Raw genomic sequence first — 22,834 nt, forward strand, 5'->3', positions numbered from 1 at the left:
GTCTCCTCTCACTGACCAGGTTAATATTATTATTATTATGGGGAAGGGAGACCTGTCTCCTATCACTGACCAGGTTAATATTATTATTATTATGGGGAAGGGAGACCTGTCTCCTCTCACTGACCAGGTTAATATTATTATTATTATGGGGAAGGGAGACCTGTCTCACTGACCAGGTTAATATTATTATTATTTTGGGAAGGGAGACCTGCCTCCTCTCACTGACCAGGTTAATATTATTAGTATTATGGGGAAGGGAGACCTGCCTCCTCTCACTGACCAGGTTAATATTATTATTATTATGGGGAAGGGAGACCTGCCTCCTCTCACTGACCAGGTTAATATTATTATTATTATGGGGAAGGGAGACCTGCCTCCTCTCACTGACCAGGTTAATATTATTATTATTATGGGGAAGGGAGACCTGTCTCCTCTCACTGACCAGGTTAATATTATTATTATTATGGGGAAGGGAGACCCTTCTCCTCTCACTGACCAGGTTAATATTATTATTATTATGGGGAAGGAAGACCTGTCTCCTCTCACTGACCAGGTTAATATTATTATTATTATGGGGAAGGGAGACCTGCCTCCTCTCACTGACCAGGTTAATATTATTATTATTATGGGGAAGGGAGACCTGTCTCACTGACCAGGTTAATATTATTATTATGGGGAAGGGAGACCTGCCTCCCCTCACTGACCAGGTTAATATTATTATTATTATGGGGAAGGGAGACCTGTCTCACTGACCAGGTTAATAATATTATTATTATGGGGAAGGGAGACCTGTCTCACTGACCAGGTTAATATTATTATTATTATGGGGAAGTGAGACCTGTCTCCTCTCACTGACCAGGTTAATATTATTATTATTATGGGGAAGGGAGACCTGCCTCCTCTCACTGACCAGGTTAATATTATTATTATTATGGGGAAGGGAGACCTGTCTCCTCTCACTGACCAGGTTAATATTATTATTATTATGGGGAAGGGAGACCTGTCTCACTTACCAGGTTAATATTATTATTATTATGGGGAAGGGAGACCTGCCTCCTCTCACTGACCAGGTTAATATTATTATTTTTATGGGGAAGGGAGACCTGCCTCCTCTCACTGACCAGGTTAATATTATTATTATTATGGGGAAGGGAGACCTGCCTCCTCTCACTGACCAGGTTAATATTATTATTATTATGGGGAAGGGAGACCTGTCTCCTCTCACTGACCAGGTTAATATTATTATTATTATGGGGAAGGGAGACCTGCCTCCTCTCACTGACCAGGTTAATATTATTATTATTATGGGGAAGGGAGACCTGTCTCCTCTCACTGACCAGGTTAATATTATTATTATTATGGGGAAGGGAGACCTGTCTCACTGACCAGGTTAATATTATTATTATTATGGTGAAGGGAGACCTGCCTCCCCTCACTGACAAGGTTAATATTATTATAATTTTATGATTCATTTGAATATTTAACCTTTTTCATGGAGATCTGCTAACGTTGCGAAATTTCAGTATCTTTCCAAAATTGTTCCAAAAACGGTCTCAGTTTGAGGATTCTCGTAATCAGCAGGGAACAAGCAGGAAGTCAGTAATCCTCCAACCAAGAAAACCATGGATTTCAAGACAATTTCCTGGAATGTTGCGACCCAAAGTCCAAAAGACTGCTGAACAGCTTCTACCCCCAAAACAGTAGACTGCTGAACAGCTTCTACCCCTGAAACAGTAGACTGCTGAATAGCTTCTACCCCCAAAATAGTAGACTGTTGAACAGCTTCTACCCCCAAAACAGTAGACTGCTGAACAGCTTCTACCCCCAAAACAGTAGACTGTTGAACAGCTTCTACCCCCGAAGCAGAAGACTGTTGAACAGCTTCTACCCCCAAAACAGAAGACTGTTGAACAGCTTCTACCCCCAAAACAGAAGCTACCGCACGTTGCCGTGGTTACATCTAAAATCACAAAGGACCTGTAACACATCAAAAGCCAACCGCACGTTGCCGTGGTTACGTCACAACAGAAGGGTAACAAGCTGTTTGACGTTGTTCTCTTTTTTTCAAAGGGGCGTGGTCGCTACATCCTGGTCATCTACGAGAGTCTGTTGAAGTACGCCCACACTGACCCCTGGAACAGACAGCTGTTACACCAGGTACAGACACACTGACCCCTGGAACAGACACACTGACCCCTGGAACAGACACACTGACCCCTGGAACAGACAGCTGCTACACCAGGTACAGACACACTGACCCCTGGAACAGACAGCTATTACACCAGGTACAGACACACTGACCCCTGGAACAGACACACTGACCCCTGGAACAGACACACTGACACCTGGAACAGACAGCTGCTACACCAGGTAAAGACACACTGACCCCTGGAACAGACAGCTGTTACACCAGGTACAGACACACTGACCCCTGGAACAGACACACTGACCCCTGGAACAGACACACTGACCCCTGGAACAGACAGCTGTTACACCAGGTACAGACACACTGACCCCTGGAACAGACACACTGACCCCTGGAACAGACAGCTGTTACACCAGGTACAGACACACTGACCCCTGGAACAGACACACTGACCCCTGGAACAGACACACTGACCCCTGGAACAGACAGCTGCTACACCAGGTACAGACACACTGACCCCTGGAACAGACAGCTATTACACCAGGTACAGACACACTGACCCCTGGAACAGACACATTGACCCCTGGAACAGACACACTGACCCCTGGAACAGACAGCTGCTACACCAGGTACAGACACACTGACCCCTGGAACAGACAGCTGTTACACCAGGTACAGACACACTGACCCCTGGAACAGACAGCCGTTACACCAGGTACAGACACACTGACCCCTGGAACAGACACACTGACCCCTGGAACAGACAGCTGTTACACCAGGTACAGACACACTGACCCCTGGAACAGACAGCTGTTACACCAGGTACAGACACACTGACCCCTGGAACAGACACACTGACTCCTTTAACAGACACACTGACCCCTGGAACAGACAGCTGTTACACCAGGTACAGACACACTGACCCCTGGAACAGACACACTGACCCCTGGAACAGACAGCTGCTACACCAGGTACAGACACACTGACCCCTGGAACAGACAGCTGTTACACCAGGTACAGACACACTGACCCCTGGAACAGACATACTGACCCCTGGAACAGACAGCTGTTACACCAGGTACAGACACACTGACCCCTGGAACAGACAGCTGTTACACCAGGTACAGACACACTGACCCCTGGAACAGACAGCTGTTACACCAGGTACAGACACACTGACCTCTGGAACAGACAGCTGTTACACCAGGTACAGACACACTGACCCCTGGAACAGACAGCTGTTACTCCAGGAACAGACACACTGACCCCTGGAACAGACAGCTGTTACACCAGGTACAGACACACTGACCCCTGGAACAGACACGCTGAACCCTGGAACAGACACACTGACTCCTGGAACAGACAGCTGTTACTCCAGGAACAGACACACTGACCCCTGGAACAGACAGCTGCTACACCAGGTATAGACACACTGACCCCTGGAACAGACACACTGACCCCTGGAAAAGACAGCTGCTACACCAGGTACAGACACACTGACCCCTGGAACAGACAGCTGTTACACCAGGTACAGACACACTGACCCCTGGAACAGACACACTGACCCCTGGAACAGACACACTGACCCCTGAAACAGACAGCTGCTACACCAGGTACAGACATACTGACCCCTGGAACAGACACACTGACCCCTGGAACAGACAGCTATTACCCCAGGTACAGACACAATGGCCCCTGAAACAGACAGCTGTTATTCCAGGAACAGACACACTGACCCCTGGAACAGACAGCTATTACCCCAGGTACAGACACACTGACCCCTGGATCAGACAGCTATTACCCCAGGTACAGACACACTGACCCCTGGAACAGACAGCTGTTACACCAGGTACAGACACACTGACCCTTGGAACAGACACACTGACTCCTGGAACAGATAGCTGTTACACCAGGTACAGACACACTGACCCCTGGAACGGACACACTGACCCCTGGAACAGACAGCTGTTACACAAGGTACAGACACACTGACCCCTGGAACAGACAGCTGTTACACCAGGTACAGACACACTGACCCCTGGAACAGACAGCTATTACACCAGGTACAGACACACTGACCCCTGGAACAGACAGTTATTACACCAGGTACAGACACACTGACCCCTGGAACAGACACGCTGACCCCTGGAACAGACACACTGACCCCTGGAAGAGACAGCTGCTGCACCAGGTACAGACACACTGACCCCTGGAACAGACACACTGACCCCTGGAACAGACAGCTGTTACACCAGGTACAGACACACTGACCCCTGGAACAGACACACTGACCCCTGGAACAGACAGCTGTTACACAAGGTACAGACACACTGACCCCTGGAACAGACACACTGACCCCTGGAACAGACACACTGACCCCTGGAACAGACAGCTGTTACACAAGGTACAGACACACTGACCCCTGGAACAGACAGCTGTTACACCAGGTACAGACACACTGACCCCTGGAACAGACAGCTATTACACCAGGTACAGACACACTGACCCCTGGAACAGACAGCTATTACCCCAGGTACAGACACACTGACCCCTGGATCAGACAGCTATTACCCCAGGTACAGACACACTGACCCCTGGAACAGACAGCTGTTACACCAGGTACAGACACACTGACCCTTGGAACAGACACACTGACTCCTGGAACAGATAGCTGTTACACCAGGTACAGACACACTGACCCCTGGAACGGACACACTGACCCCTGGAACAGACAGCTGTTACACAAGGTACAGACACACTGACCCCTGGAACAGACAGCTGTTACACCAGGTACAGACACACTGACCCCTGGAACAGACAGCTATTACACCAGGTACAGACACACTGACCCCTGGAACAGACAGTTATTACACCAGGTACAGACACACTGACCCCTGGAACAGACACGCTGACCCCTGGAACAGACACACTGACCCCTGGAAGAGACAGCTGCTGCACCAGGTACAGACACACTGACCCCTGGAACAGACACACTGACCCCTGGAACAGACAGCTGTTACACCAGGTACAGACACACTGACCCCTGGAACAGACACACTGACCCCTGGAACAGACAGCTGTTACACAAGGTACAGACACACTGACCCCTGGAACAGACACACTGACCCCTGGAACAGACACACTGACCCCTGGAACAGACAGCTGTTACACCAGGTACAGACACACTGACCCCTGGAACAGACAGCTGTTACACCAGGTACAGACACACTGACCCCTGGAACAGACAGCTGTTACTCCAGGAACAGACACACTGACCCCTGGAACAGACAGCTGTTACACCAGGTACAGACACACTGACCCCTGGAACAGACAGCTGTTACACCAGGTACAGACACACTGACCCCTGGAACAGACAGTTGTTACACCAGGTACAGACACACTGACCCCTAGAACAGACACACTGACCCCTGGAACAGACAGCTGTTACTCCAGGAACAGACACACTGACCCCTGGAACAGACAGCTTTTACCCCAGGTACAGACACACTGACCCCTGGAACAGACACACTGACCCCTGGAACAGACACACTGACCCCTGGAACAGGCACACTGACCCCTGGAACAGACAGCTGTTACACCAGGTACAGACACACTGACCCCTGGAACAGACAGCTATTACACCAGGTACAGACACACTGACCCCTGGAACAGACAGTTGTTACACCAGGTACAGACACACTGACCCCTGGAACAGACACGCTGACCCCTGGAACAGACACACTGACCCCTGGAAGAGACAGCTGCTGCACCAGGTACAGACACACTGACCCATGGAACAGACACACTGACCCCTGGAACAGACAGCTGTTACACCAGGTACAGACACACTGACCCCTGGAACAGACACACTGACCCCTGGAACAGACAGCTGTTACACCAGGTACAGACACACTGACCCCTGGAACAGACACACTGACCCCTGGAACAGACACACTGACCCCTGGAACAGACAGCTGTTACACCAGGTACAGACACACTGACCCCTGGAACAGACAGCTGTTACACCAGGTACAGACACACTGACCCCTGGAACAGACAGCTGTTACACCAGGTACAGACACACTGACCCCTGGAACAGACACACTGACCCCTGGAACAGACAGCTGTTACACCAGGTACAGACACACTGACCCCTGGAACAGACAGCTGTTACTCCAGGAACAGACACACTGACCCCTGGAACAGACAGCTGTTACACCAGGTACTAACACACTGACCCCTGGAACAGACAGCTGCTACACCAGGTACAGACACACTGACCCCTGAAACAGACAGCTGTTACACCAGGTACAGACACACTGACCCCTAGAACAGACACACTGACCCCTGGAACAGACAGCTGTTACTCCAGGAACAGACACACTGACCCCTGGAACAGACAGCTTTTACCCCAGGTACAGACACACTGACCCCTGGAACAGACAGCTGCTACACCAGGTACTCACACACTGACTACTGGAACAGACACACTGACCCCTGGAACAGACAGCTGCTACACCAGGTACAGACACACTGACCCCTGAAACAGACACACTTACCCCTGGAACAGACAGCTATTACCCCAGGTACAGACACATTGACCCCTGGAACAGACAGCTGTTACCCCAGGTACAGACACACTGACCCCTGGAACTGACAGCTGCTACACCAATGTACAGACACACTGACCCCTGGAACAGACACACTGACTCCTGGAACAGACACACTGACCCCTGGAACAGACAGCTGTTACACCAGGTACAGACACACTGACCCCTGGAACAGACAGCTGTTACACCAGGTACAGACACACTGACCCTTGGAACAGACACACTGACTCCTGGAACAGATAGCTGTTACACCAGGTACAGACACATTGACCCCTGGAACGGACACACTGACCCCTGGAACAGACAGCTGTTACACCAGGTACAGACACACTGACCCCTGGAACAGACACACTGATCCCTGGAACAGGCACACTGACCCCTGGAACAGACAGTTGTTGTCAGCTAACGTTTGCTAACGTTCGTCTGGTTGTCAACTAACGTTTGCTATCCTTCGTCTGGTTATCAGCTAACATTAACTAACATTAACAAGCATTCGTCTGGTTGTCATCTAAAGTTTGCTAACGTTTGTCTGGTTGTCAGCTAACATTAACTAACATTAACTAGCATTCGTCTGGTTGTCAGCTAACGTTTTCTAACGTTCGTCTGGTTGTCAGCTAACATTAACTAACATTAACTAGCATTCGTCTGGTTGTCAGCTAAGGTTTTCTAACGTTCGTCTGGTTGTCAGCTAACGTTTGCTAATGTTCGTCTTGTTGTCAGCTAACGTTTGCTAACGTTCGTCTGGTTGTCAGCTAACATTCGCTAACGTTCGTCTGGTTGTCAACTAACGTTTGCTAATGTATGTCTTGTTGTCAGCTAACGTTTGCTAACGTTCGTCTGCTTGTCAGCTAACGTTTGCTAACGTTCGTCTGGTTGTCAGCTAACGTTTGCTAACGTTCGTCTGGTTGTCAGCTAACGTTTGCTAACGTTCGTAGGTTGTCAGCTAACATTTGCTAACGTTCGTCTGGCTGTCAGCTAACGTTCACTAACGTTCGTCTGGTTGTCAACTAACGTTTGCTAACGTTCGTCTGGTTGTCAGCTAACGTTCGCTAACGTTTGTCTGGTTGTCAGCTAACGTTTGCTAACGTTCGTCTGGTTGTCAGCTAACGTTTGCTAACGTTCGTCTGGTTGTCAGCTAACGGTTGCTAACGTTCGTCTGGTTGTCAGCTAACGGTTGCTAACGTTCGTCTGGTTGTCAGCTAACGGTTGCTAACGTTCGTCTGGTTATCAGTGAACGTTTGCTAACGTTCGTCTGGTTGTTAGTGAACGTTTGCTAACGTTCGTCTGGTTGTCAGCTGCTTCTTGCCAAATGTTGTCCCTTGTTGTCCCCCAGTACTGTCTCCGTTATCGAGTCGGCATCATCACCTTCCACAGAGCCAATCAGAACTCTCCACCCCTGCTGAATCTCCGGGGTCTTCCCCTGCTGCTACGGACCAATCATGCGCTCCGAGACGCCTCTGTGATGTCACGTTCGCCCCTCCTCCACCTGACGCGGGCTGAGACGGACCGTGGACCACTCCCTGGTGATGACTGGACCACATTCTCCTCCAACCACTCCTCCTACCAGGCTGTTGTCCAGGCACGGCCCAGGGAGGGAGGCCCCGGAGTGGGCAGCGGAGATAATCCAGTCCCTGGTTTCAGTCGGGGCCTACGGGCTACGGTGGTGTTGGATACGGGGCTTTTTGACGGTGTTCAGAGGGTCATCTTCGGACACGGCCTGGGCTACTGGCTACACAGGCTCCTATTGGTGGACGCTATCACTTACCTCACGGACAGGAAGTTGTCGTTGGGGCTGGAGCGTCACATCCTGGTGGATATAGACGACATCTTTGTTGGGAAGGAAGGAACACGCATGAACACCAAGGATGTTAAGGTAGGAGGAAATGGGGCAGGGGGGGGGCTCCATGAACACCAAGGATGTTAAGGTAGGAGGAAACAGGAAGGGGGGGTCCATGAACACCAAGGATGTTAAGGTAGGAGGAAACAGTGGGGGGGGGCTCCATGAACACCAAGGATGTTAAGGTAGGAGGAAACAGTGGGGGGGGGCTCCATGAACACCAAGGATGTTAAGGTAGGAGGAAATGGCGCAGGGGGGGGCTCCATGAACACCAAGGATGTTAAGGTAGGAGGAAACAGGGAGGGGGGGCTCCATGAACACCAAGGATGTTAAGGTAGGAGGAAACAGGGAGGGGGGCTCCATGAACACCAAGGATGTTAAGGTAGGAGGAAACAGGGAGGGGGGCTCCATGAACACCAAGGACGTTAAGGTAGGAGGAAACAGTGGGGGGGGGGGCTCCAAACGGTGCAGTGTGTCTGAGATTAGACCAGGGCCTTTTGTTTGGCTCACTGCAGTGTGTATTAGTGTGTGTGTGTGTGTGTGTGTGTGTGTGTGTGTGTGTGTGTGTGTGTGTGTGTGTGACAGGGGAGAGGTGTGTTGCTCTGCAGTGTGTCTGAGATTAGACCAGGGCCTTTTGCTTGGCTCACTGCATTGATCCTGACACCACACAGCCTGCACTCTGGGGAGAAAGGTGTGTGTGTGTGTGTGTTTGCTTAGCTCTGTAGATTAGAATGTCACTACCTGTCAGTGTTTGACATTTTTCCTATAATGCATCAGAAATATGACCTGAACATCTAGGACCTTGGAGAGAGAGAGAGAGAAGGAGGTGAGGGAGGGAGGGAGGGGGGAACAGACACAGAGAGAGGAGGGGAGGGGGACAGATACAGAGAGAGAAGGAGAGATTATACTAGCCTGCCCAACACCTCAGACAGAGGGAGAAGGAGAGAAGGTAGAGAGAGATAGAGAAGGTAGAGAGAGTTAGAGGGGACAGGAAAGAAGGGAGATGGGGAAAGGGGGAATGTCTGAAAAGGGTAGAGATTGAAAGAGATACAGAAAGAGAGAGAGAGATGAGGACAGATGGAGAGAGAAAGAGAGACAGACTGAGAGATAGAGAGAGAGACGGGGATAGATGGAGAGAGGAGAGACAGACTGAGAGATAGAGAGAGAGAGACGGAGATAGATGGAGAGAGGAGAGAGGAGAGATGAGGGAAGGGGAAAGAGAGAGGAGAGAAAGGGGAGGAGAGAGAGGAGAGAGGGGAAGAGAGAGAAGAGAGGGGAGAGGAGGCAAGGGGAAAGAGAGAGGAGAGAAAGGGAAGGGGAGAGAAGAGAAGAGGGGGGAAAGAGAAAGGGGAATGAGAGAGATGAGAAAGAGGAGAGAGAGGAGAGGGGAGAGGAGGGAAGGGGAAAGAGAGAGGAGAGAAAGGAGAGAGGAGAGAGATGAGAAAGAGGAGAGAGATGAGAGAGAGGAGAGGGGAGAGGAGAGGAGGGAAGGGGAAAGAGAGAGGAGAGAAAGGGGAAAGAGAGAGGAGAGAGAGGAGAGAGAGGGGAGAGGAGGGAAGGGGAAAGAGATAGGAGAAAAAGGGGAAAGAGAGAGGAGAGAGAGGAGAGAGAGGGGGAGGAAAATGACACCCAAATCTAACTGCCTGATATTATTTTTTTATTATTTCAAATGTAACCTTTATTTAACTATGCATGTTATTGGTATCATTTGAAAGGAAACACTTTGAAGTTTGTGGAAATGTAAAATGAATGTAGGAGAATGTAACACATTAGATCTAACACACTCAGACATATCGAACACTCAGACATTTAGAACACCCGGACATTTAGAACACCCAGACATTTAGAACACCCGGACAATTAGAACACTCAGACATTTAGAACACCCAGACATTTAGAACACCCAGACAATTAGAACACTCAGACATTTAGAACACCCGGACAATTAGAACACCCAGACATTTAGAACACCCAGACATTTAGAACACCCGGACAATTAGAACACTCAGACATTTAGAACACCCAGACATTTAGAACACCCAGACAATTAGAACACTCAGACATTTAGAACACCCGGACAATTAGAACACCCAGACATTTAGAACACCCAGACATTTAGAACACTCAGACATTTAGAACACCCAGACAATTAGAACACTCAGATATTTAGAACACCCAGACATTTAGAACACCCGGACAATTAGAACACTCAAACATTTAGAACACCCAGACATTTAGAACACCCAGACAATTAGAACACTCAGACATTTAGAACACCCGGACAATTAGAACACCCAGACATTTAGAACACCCAGACATTTAGAACACCCAGACATTTAGAACACCCAGACATTTAGAACACCCAGACATTTAGAACACTTATGACATTTAGAACACTCACACATTTAGAACACTCTGGCATTTAGAACACTCAGACATTTAGAACACTCAGGCATTTAGAACACTCAGACATTTAGAACACTCAGAACATTTAGAACACTCAGGCATTTAGAACACTCAGACATTTAGAACACTCACACATTTAGAACACTCCGACATTTAGAACACTCAGAACATTTGGAACACTCAGAACATTTAGAACACTCAGGCATTTAGAACACTAAGACATTTAGAACCCTCAGACATTTAGAACACTCGGAACATGTAGAACAGTCAGAACATTTAGAACACTCAGAACATTTAGAACACTCCACATTTAGAACACTCAGGCATTTAGAACACTCAGAACATTTAGAAGAGATCATGTAACAAATCTAACACAACTCTCTCTCTCTTTCTCCAGGCCCTCCTGGACACTCAGAACCAGCTGAGATCTCAAATCACCAACTTCACCTTTAATCTGGGCTTCTCTGGAAAGTTCTACCATACAGGTACAGTACAATGTTACAATGTTCTATCATATTAAGGACAGTAATTATATAGAGACAGTAACCAGTCATATAACTACTGACAGAACCAGTCATATAACTACTGACAGAACCAGTCAGAACCAGTCATATAACTACTGACAGAACCAGTCAGAACCAGTCAGAACCAGTCATATAACTACTGACAGAACCAGTCAGAACCAGTCATATAACTACTGACAGAACCAGTCAGAACCAGTCATATAACTACTGACAGAACCACTCATATAACTACTGACAGAACCAGTCAGAACCAGTCATATAACTACTGACAGAACCAGTCATATAACTACTGACAGAACCAGTCATATAACTACTGACAGAACCAGTCAGAACCAGTCATATAACTACTGACAGAGCCAGTCAGAACCAGTCATATAACTACTGTCAGAACTAGTCATATAACTACTGACAGAACCAGTCAGAACCAGTCAGAACCAGTCAGAACCAGTCATATAACTACTGACAGAACCAGTCAGAACCAGTCAGAACCAGTCATATAACTACTGACAGAACCACTCATATAACTACTGACAGAACCAGTCATATAACTACTGACAGAACCAGTCAGAACTACTGTGTGTGTGTGTGTGTGTGTGTGTGTGTGTGTGTGTGTGTGTGTGTGTGTGTGTGTGTGTGTGTGTCTGAGTGGTTTCCAGGTACAGATGAAGAGGATGAGGGGGATGATGTGCTGCTCGGTTCTGTATCAGAGTTCTGGTGGTTCCCTCACATGTACAGCCACATGCAGCCACACCTCTTCAACAACCTCACCTCTCTGCTGGAGCAGATGGTCCTTAACAAGGACTTTGCTCTGGTGAGACACACACACACACACACACACACACACACACACACACACACACCCTGGTGTGTAAATTATTAGTGGTAATCAGACTTTAACAGCTTTTTATTGTCATTTTCAAACAGAATAAAACTCATTAAAATCCACGGTGATGTGATTCTCTCTCTGTCTCTCTCTCTCTCTCTCTCTCTCTCTCTCTCTCTGTCTCTCTGTCTCTCGCTCTCTCTCTCTCTGTCTCTCTGTCTCTCTCTCTGTCTCTCGATCTCTCAATCGCTCTCTCTCTCTCTCTCTGTCTCTCTGTCTCTCTCTGTCTCTCGATCTCTCAATCTCTCTCTCTCTCTCTCTCTCTCTCTCTCTCTCTGTCTCTCTCTCTCTCTCTCTCTCTCTCTCTATCTCTCTCTCTGTCTTTCTCTCTCTCTGTCTCTCTGTCTGTCTGTCTCTCTCTCTCTCGCTCTCTCTCTCTCTCTGTCTCTCTGTCTCTCGCTCTCTCTCTCTCTGTCTCTCTGTCTCTCTCTCTCGATCTCTCTCTCTCTCTCTCTCTCTGTCTCTGTCTCTCTCTCTCTCTCTCTGTCTTTCTCTCTCTCTCTCTGTCTCTCTCTGTCTCTCTCTCTTTCTCTCTCTCTCTATGTGTGTCTCTCTCAATTCAATTTAAGGTCTTTATTCTCATGGGAAACATATGTTAACATTGCCAAAGCAAGTGAAATAGATAATAATCAAAAGTGAAATTAACAGTAAACATTACACTCACAGAAGTTCCAAAAGAAATATCATATTTATGTATATTTGTGTATATTTACGGTGTTGTAATGATATGCAAATAGTTAAAGTACAAAAGGGAAAATCAATAAACATAAATATGGGTGGCCTTTCTCAATAGTGGGCAGTGAGCACATAGCCTGTCTTCTCTTGAGAGCCATGTCTGCCTACGGAGGAGTTTCTCAATAGCAAGGCTATGCTCACTGAGTCTGTACATAGCCTGTCTTCTCTTGAGAGCCAGGTCTGCCTACGGCGGCCTTTCTCAATAGCAAGGCTATGCTCACTGAGTCTGTACATAGCCTGTCTTCACTTGAGAGCCATGTCTGCCTACGGCGCCCTTTCTCAATAGCAAGGCTATGCTCACTGAGTCTGTACATAGCCTGTCTTCTCTTGAGAGCCAGGTCTGCCTACGGAGCCCTTTCTCAATAGCAAGGCTATGCTCTCTGAGTCTGTACATTGTCAAACCTTTCCTTAAGTTTGGGTCAAAATATCATTATTCTAGTTTGCTCTGTTTTTTTGTTAATACTTTCCAACATGTCAAGTAATTATCTTTTTGTTTTCTCATGATTTGGTTGGGTCTAATTGTGTTGTTGTCCTGGGGCTCTGCGGGGTGTGTTTGTGTTTGTGAACAGAGCCCCAGGACCAGCTTGCTTGGGGAACTCCTCCTGGTTCATCTCTCTGTAGGTGATGGCTTTGTTATGGAAGGTTTGGGAATCACTTCCTTTTAGGTGGTTGTGGAATTTAACGTCTCTTTTCTGGATTTTGATCATTTGCGGGTATCGGCCTAATTCTGCTCTGCGTGCATTATTTGGTGTTCTACGTTGTACACGGAGGATATTTTTGCAGAATTCTGCATGCAGAGTCTCAATTTGGTGTTTGTCCCATTTTGTGAAGTCATGGTTGATGAGCGGACCCCAGACCTCACAACCATAAAGGGCAATGGGTTCTATAACTAATTCAAGTATTTTTAGCCAGATCCTAATGGGTATGTCAAATTTTATGTTCCTTTTGATGGCATGGAAGACCCTTCTTGCCTTGTCTCTCAGATCGTTCACAGCTTTGTGGAAGTTACCTGTGGCGCTGACGTTTAGGCCGAGGTATGTATAGTTTTTTGTGTGCTCTAGGGCAACAATGTCTAGATGGAATTTGTATTTGTGGTCCTGGACCTTTTTTGGAACAGCATTATTTTTGGTCTTACTGAGATTTACTGTCAGGGCCCAGGTCTGACAGAATCTGTGCAGAAGATCTAGGTGCTGCTGTAGGCCCTCCTTGGTTGGGGAAGCATCTGTCACGACTTCTGCCAAAGTCGGCTCCTCTCCTCTGTTCGGTCGACGTCACCACTCCATTTGTTTTGTCTTGTTGGTTTTCATCCATCTACATGTATTATTTGTTCATGCATCTATTGGTGTTTTTGTTCCGCACATTTGTTTCCGCGTTTTGGGCACTTTGTTTTGTTTTTTGATATTTTATCGGAATAAAGTACCTGTTCACAACACTCTCAACTTCACCGTCCAGGGTGGGTTAGGGTTAGGGTTAGGGTTAGGGTTAGCCTAACCCACCTCCAGTACACATCAGGCACCATCAGCAAATGGTAGACATTTGACTTCACCTCCACATCAAGCACCATCAGCAAACAGTAGACATTTGACTTCACCTCCAGTACACATCAGGCACCATCAGCAAATGGTAGACATTTGACTTCACCTCCACATAGAGCACCATCAGCAAACAGTAGACATTTGACTTCACCTCCAGTACACATCAGGCACCATCAGCAAATGGTAGACATTTGACTTCACCTCCACATAGAGCACCATCAGCAAACAGTAGACATTTGACTTCAGATTCTAGTAGGGTGAGGCCAGGTGCTGCAGACTGTTCTAGTGCCCTAGAGCAAATTAGTTGACATATGTTTAAAGAGGGTGGGGCTTAAGTTGCATCCCTGTCTCACCCCCTGGCCACGTGGAAAGAAATGTGCATGTTTTTTTGCCAATTGCACACTTGTTGTTTGTGTACATGTATGGATGTCATAATGTCTTATGTTTTTCCCCCCAACACCACTTTCCATCAATTTGTGTAACAGACCCTCGTGCCAGATTGAGTCGAAAGCTTTTTAAAAATCAACAAAGCATGAGAAGAGTTTTCCTTTGTTTTGGTTTGTTTGTTTCTCATTTAGGGTATGCAAGGTGAATACGTGGTCTGTTGTGCAGCAATTTGGTAAAAAGCCAATTTGACATTTGCTCAGTACATTGTTTTCACTGAGGAAATACACTAGTCTGCTGTTAATGATAATGCAGAGGATTTTCCCAAGGTTGCTGTTGACCCATATCCCATGGTAGTTATCGGGGTCAAATTTGTCTCCACTTTTGTGGATTGAGGTGATCAGTCTTTGGTTCCAAATATTGGGGAAGATGCCAGAGCTGAGGATGATGTTAAAGAGTTTAAGTTTAGCCAATTAGAATTTGTTGTCTGTATATTTTATCAATTCATTGAGGAAACCATCAACACCACAGGCCTTTTGGGTTGGAGGGTTTGTATTTTGTCCTGTAGTTCATTTAAGGTAATTGGAGAATCCAGTGGGTTCTGGAATCCAGTGTGTTCTGGAATCCAGTGGGTTCTGGTCGTCTTTAATAGTTGATTATAGGATTTGTATTTGATCATGTTTCTGTTTTTGCTGTTTGTTCTTTGTTATAGAGCCAAAAAGATTGGAGAAGTGGTTTACATCTCCATTTTGGAGAGATAACTCTTCGTGTCGTTGTTTGTTTATTGTTTTCTGTTGCACCCCACCATTCCCGAGTCTTGTTCATCTCTCTCTCTCTCTCTCTATGTCTCTCTCTCTCTCTCTCTCTATGTCTCTCTCTCTCTCTCTCTCTCTCTATGTCTCTCTCTCTCCCCCCTGTAGGATCATGGTATTCCAGTAGACCAGGGTTATGCTGTTGCACCCCACCATTCAGGAGTCTACCCTGTTCATCTCCAGCTGTATGAGACGTGGAGGAAGGTGTGGAACATCAGGGTTACATCTACTGAGGAATACCCTCACCTCAAACCAGCTAGATACCGCAAAGGATTCATACACAATGATATTATGGTGAGGAAACACTGGTACACTGCCGTCAGAAAGAATTCACACCCCTTGACTTTTTCCACATTGTTGCGTTAAAGCCTTATTCTATACAGAATTGTAAATGGATTAAACTGAGAGATTTTGTCACTGGCCTACACACAATACCCCATAATCTCAAAGTGTTTTTCCACATTTTTCTAAATTAATAAAAAATGAAAAAAGGTGAAAAGTTTGAATCAATAAGTATTCAACCCCTTTGTTATGAACGCTCAAACCATTTAGAACACTTGGACCATTTAGAACACTAGGAACATTTAGAACACTCAAACCATTTAGAACACTTGGACCATTTAGAACACTTGGAACATTTAGAACACTCGGAACATCTAGAACACTCGGAACATCTAGAACACTCTGAACATTTAGAACACTCTGAACATTTAGAATGCTCAGAACATTTAGAACACTCGGAACATTTAGAACACTCTGAACATTTAGAATGCTCAGAACATTTAGAACACTCGGAACATTTAGAACACTCAGAACATCTAGAACACTCTGAACATTGAGAACACTCTGAACATTTAGAACACTCAGACTCAATAAGTTCAGGAGTGAAGATATAATTAAAGTCACATTACAAGTGTCATGGACTCAATCTGTGTGCAATTATAGTGTTTAACATTATATTTGAATTACTACCTCATCTCTGTACCCCCTCACATACAAGTATCTGTAAGGTCCCTCAGTCGAAGAGTGAATTTCAAACACAGTTTAAACCACAAAGACCAGGGAGGTTTTCCATACCTTGCAAAGAAGGACACCTATTGGTAGATGGGTAAAAATTAAAAAAACTTGGTGAAGTTATTAATTACACTTTGGATGGTGTATCAATACTCCCAGTCACTACAAAGATACAGCCGTCCTTCCTAACTCAGTTGCCGGAGAGGAAGGAAACTGCTCAGGGATTTCACCATGAGGCCAATGGTGACTTTAAAACAGTTACAGAGTTTAATGGTTGTGATAGGAGAAAACTGAGGATGGTTTAACAACATTGTAGTTACTCCACAATACTAACCTAAATGACAGAGTTTAATGGCTGTTATAGGAGAAAACTGAGGATGGATCAACAACATTGTAGTTACTCCACAATACTAACCTAAATGACAGAGTGAAAAGAAGGAAGCCTGTACAGAGTACAACTATTCCAAAACATGCATCCTGTTTGCAACAAGTCACTAAATTTATACAACAAATGTTGCAAAGCAATTAACGTTTTGTCCTGAATACAAAGTGTTCTGTTTGGGACAAATCCAATACAACACATTACTGAGTATCACTCTCCATATTTTCAAGCATAGTGGTGGCTGCATCATGGTATGGGTATGCTTGTCATCGTTAAGGACTGGATAGTTTTTCAGGATAAAAAAAGAAACAGAATGGAGCAAAATCCTAGAGGAAAACCTGGTTCACTCTGCTTTACACCAGACACTGGGAGATTAATTCACTTTTCAGCAGGACAATAACCTAAAACACAAGGGCAGAGGGAATAAGTGTAGGGGTATGAATACTGTCTGAAGCCACTGTGTATTTCAGTGTCAGCTATATCAGTGTAGGCAGTTGGTTTGGTCAAATAGTTCTGTGTGTGTGTGTATCTCTTCACTTAACCTCTCATCTCCCCTCCCATCTCAAATCAAATGTATTTATATAGCCCTTCTTAGATCAGCTGATATCTCAAAGTGCTGTACAGAAACCCAGCCTAAAACCCCAAACAGCAAGCAATGCAGGTGTAGAAGCACGGTGGCTAGGAAAAACTCCCTAGAAAGGCCAGAGAGGAACCAGGCTATGTGGCCAGTCCTCTTCTGGCTGTGCCGTGTGGAGATTATAATAGAACATGGCCAAGATGTTCAAATGTTCATAAATAACCAGCATGGTCAAATAATAATAATCACAGTAGTTGTCGAGGGTGCAGCAAGTCAGCAGCAAGTCAGCACCTCAGGAATAAATGTCAGTTGGCTTTTCATAACCGATCATTCAGAGTATCTCTACCACTCCTGCTGTCTCTAGAGAGTTGAAAACAGCAGAACAGTTGAAACTGGAGCAGCAGCACGGTCAGGTGGACTGGGGACAGCAAGGAGTCATCATGCCAGGTAGTCCTGAGGCATGGTCCTAGGGCTCAGGTCCTCCGAGAGAGAGAAAGAAAGAGAGAAAGAGAGAATTAGAGAGAGGACACTTAAATTCACACAGGACACCGGATAAGACAGGAGAAGTACTCCAGATATAACAAACTGACCCTAGCCCCCGACACATAAACTACTGCAGCATAAATACTGGAGGCTGAGACAGGAGGGGTCAGGAGACACTGTGGCCCCATCCGAGGACACCCCCGGACAGGGCCAAACAGGAAGGATATAACCCCACCCACTTTGCCAAAGCGCAGCCCCCACACCACTAGAGGGATATCTTCAACCACCAACTTACCATCCTGAGACAAGGCCGAGTATAGCCCACAAAGATCTCCGCAACGGCACAACCCAAGGGGGGGCGCCAACCCAGACAGGAAGATCACGTCAGTGACTCTACCCACTCAAGTGATGCACCCCTCCTAGGGATGGTTTTGAAGAGCACCAGTAAGACAGTGACTCAGCCCCTGTAATAGGGTTAGAGGCAGAGAATCCCAGTGGAAAGAGGGGAACCGGCCAGGCAGTGGTTCGTTGCTCCAGAGCCTTTCCGTTCACCTTCCCACTCCTGGGCCAGACTACACTCAATCATATGACCCACTGAAGAGATGAGTCTTCAGTAAAGACTTAAAGGTTGAGACTGAGTTTGCGTCTCTGACATGGGTAGGCAGACCGTTCCATTAAAATTGAGCTCTATAGGAGAAAGCCCTGCCTCCAGCTGTTTGCTTAGAAATTCTAGGGACAATTAGGAGGCCTGCGTCTTGTGACCGTAGCGTACGTGTAGGTATGTACCCCAGGACCAAATCAGAAAGGTAGGTAGGAGCAAGCCCATGTAATACTTTGTAGGTTAGCAGTAAAACCTTGAAATCAGCCCTTGCCTTAACAGGAAGCCAGTGTAGGGAGGCTAGCACTGGAGTTATATGATCAATTTTTTTGGTTCTAGTCAGGATTCTAGCAGACGTATTTAGCACTAACTGAAGTTAGTCTACCTCTCCTCTCCTCTCCTCTCCTCTCCTCTCCTCTCCTCTCCTCTCCTCTCCTCTCCTCTCCTAATTTACAATTCTGTGTTTTTTTTTTGTGTGTGTGTGTGTGTGTGTGTGTGTGTGTGTGTGTGTGTAGGTGCTGCCGCGTCAGACGTGTGGGTTGTTCACACACACCATTTACTATAAGGACTATCCTGGAGGACCTAAAGAACTGGACAACAGCATCATGGGAGGAGAACTGTTCCTGACTGTCCTGCTGAACCCAGTGAGTTAACTCCTTACTGTCCTGCTGAACCCAGTGAGTTAACTCCTTACTGTCCTACTGAACCCAGTGAGTTAACTCCTTACTGTCCTACTGAACCCAGTGAGTTAACTCCTTACTGTCCTACTGAACCCAGTGAGTTAAATCCTTACTGTCCTACTGAACCCAGTGAGTTAACTCCTTACTGTCCTGCTGAACCCAGTGAGACTCCTTACTGTCCTGCTGAACCCAGTGAGTTAACTCCTTACTGTCCTGCTGAACCCAGTGAGTTAACTCCTTACTGTCCTACTGAACCCAGTGAGTTAACTCCTTACTGTCCTACTGAACCCAGTGAGTTAACTCCTTACTGTCCTACTGAACCCAGTGAGTTAACTCCTTACTGTCTTACTGAACCCAGTGAGTTAACTCCTTACTGTCCTACTGAACCCAGTGAGTTAACTCCTTACTGTCCTACTGAACCCAGTGAGTTAACTCCTTACTGTCCTACTGAACCCAGTGAGTTAACTCCTTACTGTCCTACTGAACCCAGTGAGTTAACTCCTTACTGTCCTACTGAACCCAGTGAGTTAACTCCTTACTGTCCTACTGAACCCAGTGAGTTAACTCCTTACTGTCCTACTGAACCCAGTGAGTTCACACACACACACCCAGTCCCTCACTCACTCACACACACAGAAACAGAGACATAGAGAGAGAGAGAGAGAGAGAGAGAGAGAGAGAGAGAGAGAGAGAGAGAGAGAGAGAGAGAGAGAGAGAGAGATAAACAGAGAGAGAGAGAGAGAGAGAGAGACAGAGACAGAGAGAGAGAGAGAGAGAGAGATAAACAGAGAGAGAGAGAGAGAGAGACAGAGGAGAGAGAGAGAGAGAGAGAGAGAGAGAGAGAGAGAGAGAGAGAGAGACAGAGAGAGAGAGAGAGAGAGAGAGAGAGAGAGACAGAGAGAGAGAGAGAGACAGAGAGAGACAGAGAAAGAGAGAGAGAGAGAGAGAGATTTGGTATTGAGCAAAACAGGAACATTTGGCTAGAAATTCAAAAGGAAATGATCTCAACAGAGTAAAATGTCCTCCTGTGTGCTACCTATATCCCCCCACTAGAATCCCCATACTTTAATGAAGACAGCTTCTCCATCCTGGAGGGGGAAATCAATCATTTCCAGGCCCAGGGACATGTACTAGTCTGTGGCGACCTAAATGCTAGAACTGGACAAGAACCTGACACCCTCAGCACACAGGGGGACAAACACCTACCTGGAGGTGACAGCATTCCCTCCCCCATATGCCCCCCTAGGCACAACTACAACAACATAACCAACAAAAATGAGTCACAACTCCTACAGCTCTGTCGCACGCTGGGTATGTACATAGTCAATGGTAGGCTTCGAGGGGACTCCTATGGTAGGTACACCTATAGCTCATCTCTAGGCAGTAGTACTGTAGACTACTTTATCACCGACCTCAACCCAGAGTCCCTCAGAGCGTTCACAGTCAGCCCACTGACCTTAACCCAGAGTCTCTCAGAGCGTTCACAGTCAGTCCACTCACACCCCTATCGGACCACAGCAAAATCACAGTCTACTTGAACAGAGCAATACTCAATCATGAGGCATCAAAGCCAAAGGAGCTGAATAACATTAAGAAATGCTATAGATGGAAGGAAAGTAGTGTGGAAACCTACCAAAAAGCTATTAGGCAACAACAAATTCAAACCCCTTTAGACTTCTTCCTGGACAAAATGTGAGAACTCATGAGAGTTTCATCAAATAAATATTTTTTTGCGACTGCACTTGAAGAAACTTTAAACGTTCTTGAAATGTTCCGTATTGACTGACCTTCCTGTCTTAAAGTGATGATGGACTGTTGTTTCTCTTTGCTTATCTGAGCTGTTCTTGCCATAATATGTGACTGACCGACTCAAATCGGTCTTATGTAGCAAAATATTAAATTCGTTTTTTTTACACTGGATAAAAGTAGAGACTCAGAGCTACAAAATGGTATATCATACACTGCCTTTTTGAGGAACAGTGGGAAAGTTATTCTGCTTTTCTGCCTCTAAAGCTTTAGCCCCACCCATTCAGCATCGTTCACACCCTCTAAAGCTTTAGCCCCACCCATTCAGAATCGTTCACACCCTCTAAAGCTTTAGCCCCACCCATCTCTTTAAGGAATCACATGAGAGGCCATGTGCTAAACAGTGAGTAGTGGCGGGTGGTAGCCTAGTGGTTAGAGCGTTGGACTAATGACTTAAAAGTTGCAAGATCGAATCTCTGAGCCGACAAGGGAAAGATCTGTCGTTCAGCCCCTGAACAAGGCAGTTAACCCACTGTTCCTAGACCAGTTAACCCACTGTTCCTAGACCAGTTAACCCACTGTTCCTAGATCAGTTAACCCACTGTTCCTAGACCAGTTAACCCACTGTTCCTAGACCAGTTAACCCACTGTTCGTAGACCAGTTTAACCCACTGTTCCTAGACCAGTTAACCCACTTTTCCTAGACCAGTTAACCCACTGTTCCTAGACCAGTTAACCCACTGTTCCTAGACCAGTTAACCCACTGTTCCCCTAAACAAGGCAGTTAACCCACTGTTCCTAGACCAGTTAACCCACTGTTCCTAGACCAGTTAACCCACTGTTCCTAGACCAGTTAACCCACTGTTCGTTAACCAGTTTAACCCACTGTTCCTAGACCAGTTAACCCACTGTTCCTAGACCAGTTAACCCACTGTTCCTAGACCAGTTAACCCACTGTTCCTAGACCAGTTAACCCACTGTTCCTAGACCAGTTAACCCACTGTTCCTAGACCAGTTAACCCACTGTTCCTAGACCAGTTAACCCACTGTTCCCCTGAACAAGGCAGTTAACCCACTGTTCCTAGACCAGTTAACCCACTGTTCCTAGACCAGTTAACCCACTGTTCCTAGACCAGTTAACCCACTGTTCCTAGACCAGTTAACCCACTGTTCGTAGACCAGTTTAACCCACTGTTCCTAGACCAGTTAACCCACTGTTCCTAGACCAGTTAACCCACTGTTCCTAGACCAGTTAACCCACTGTTCCTAGACCAGTTAACCCACTGTTCCTAGACCAGTTAACCAGCTGTTCCACTGTTCCTAGACCAGTTTACCCACTGTTCCTAGACCAGTTAACCCACTGTTCCTAGACCAGTTAACCCACTGTTCCTAGACCAGTTAACCAGCTGTTCCACTGTTCCTAGACCAGTTTAACCCACTGTTCCTAGTCCAGTTAAACCACTGTTCCTAGACCAGTTAACC

The 22,834-nt window shown here is 46.6% G+C and overlaps 1 protein-coding gene across 1 annotated transcript in view; it reads left to right on the forward strand.

Annotated features, from left to right (window-relative positions):
- The window catches only part of LOC139419172 (bifunctional heparan sulfate N-deacetylase/N-sulfotransferase 4-like), a 77,343-nt gene that overhangs the window by 20,993 nt on the left and 33,516 nt on the right, over positions 1 to 22,834 (forward strand). Inside the window, exons 3-8 of the mRNA XM_071169164.1 lie at positions 2,071 to 2,157; positions 8,090 to 8,629; positions 11,397 to 11,484; positions 12,180 to 12,334; positions 15,981 to 16,166; positions 19,442 to 19,570. Of these exons, the coding sequence (XP_071025265.1) occupies positions 2,071 to 2,157; positions 8,090 to 8,629; positions 11,397 to 11,484; positions 12,180 to 12,334; positions 15,981 to 16,166; positions 19,442 to 19,570 (1,185 nt within the window). The remainder of the gene's footprint in view (positions 1 to 2,070; positions 2,158 to 8,089; positions 8,630 to 11,396; positions 11,485 to 12,179; positions 12,335 to 15,980; positions 16,167 to 19,441; positions 19,571 to 22,834) is intronic.

This window comes from Oncorhynchus clarkii, chromosome 10, assembly GCF_045791955.1.
Source record: "Oncorhynchus clarkii lewisi isolate Uvic-CL-2024 chromosome 10, UVic_Ocla_1.0, whole genome shotgun sequence".
Taxonomy (NCBI): Eukaryota; Metazoa; Chordata; class Actinopteri; order Salmoniformes; family Salmonidae; genus Oncorhynchus; species Oncorhynchus clarkii.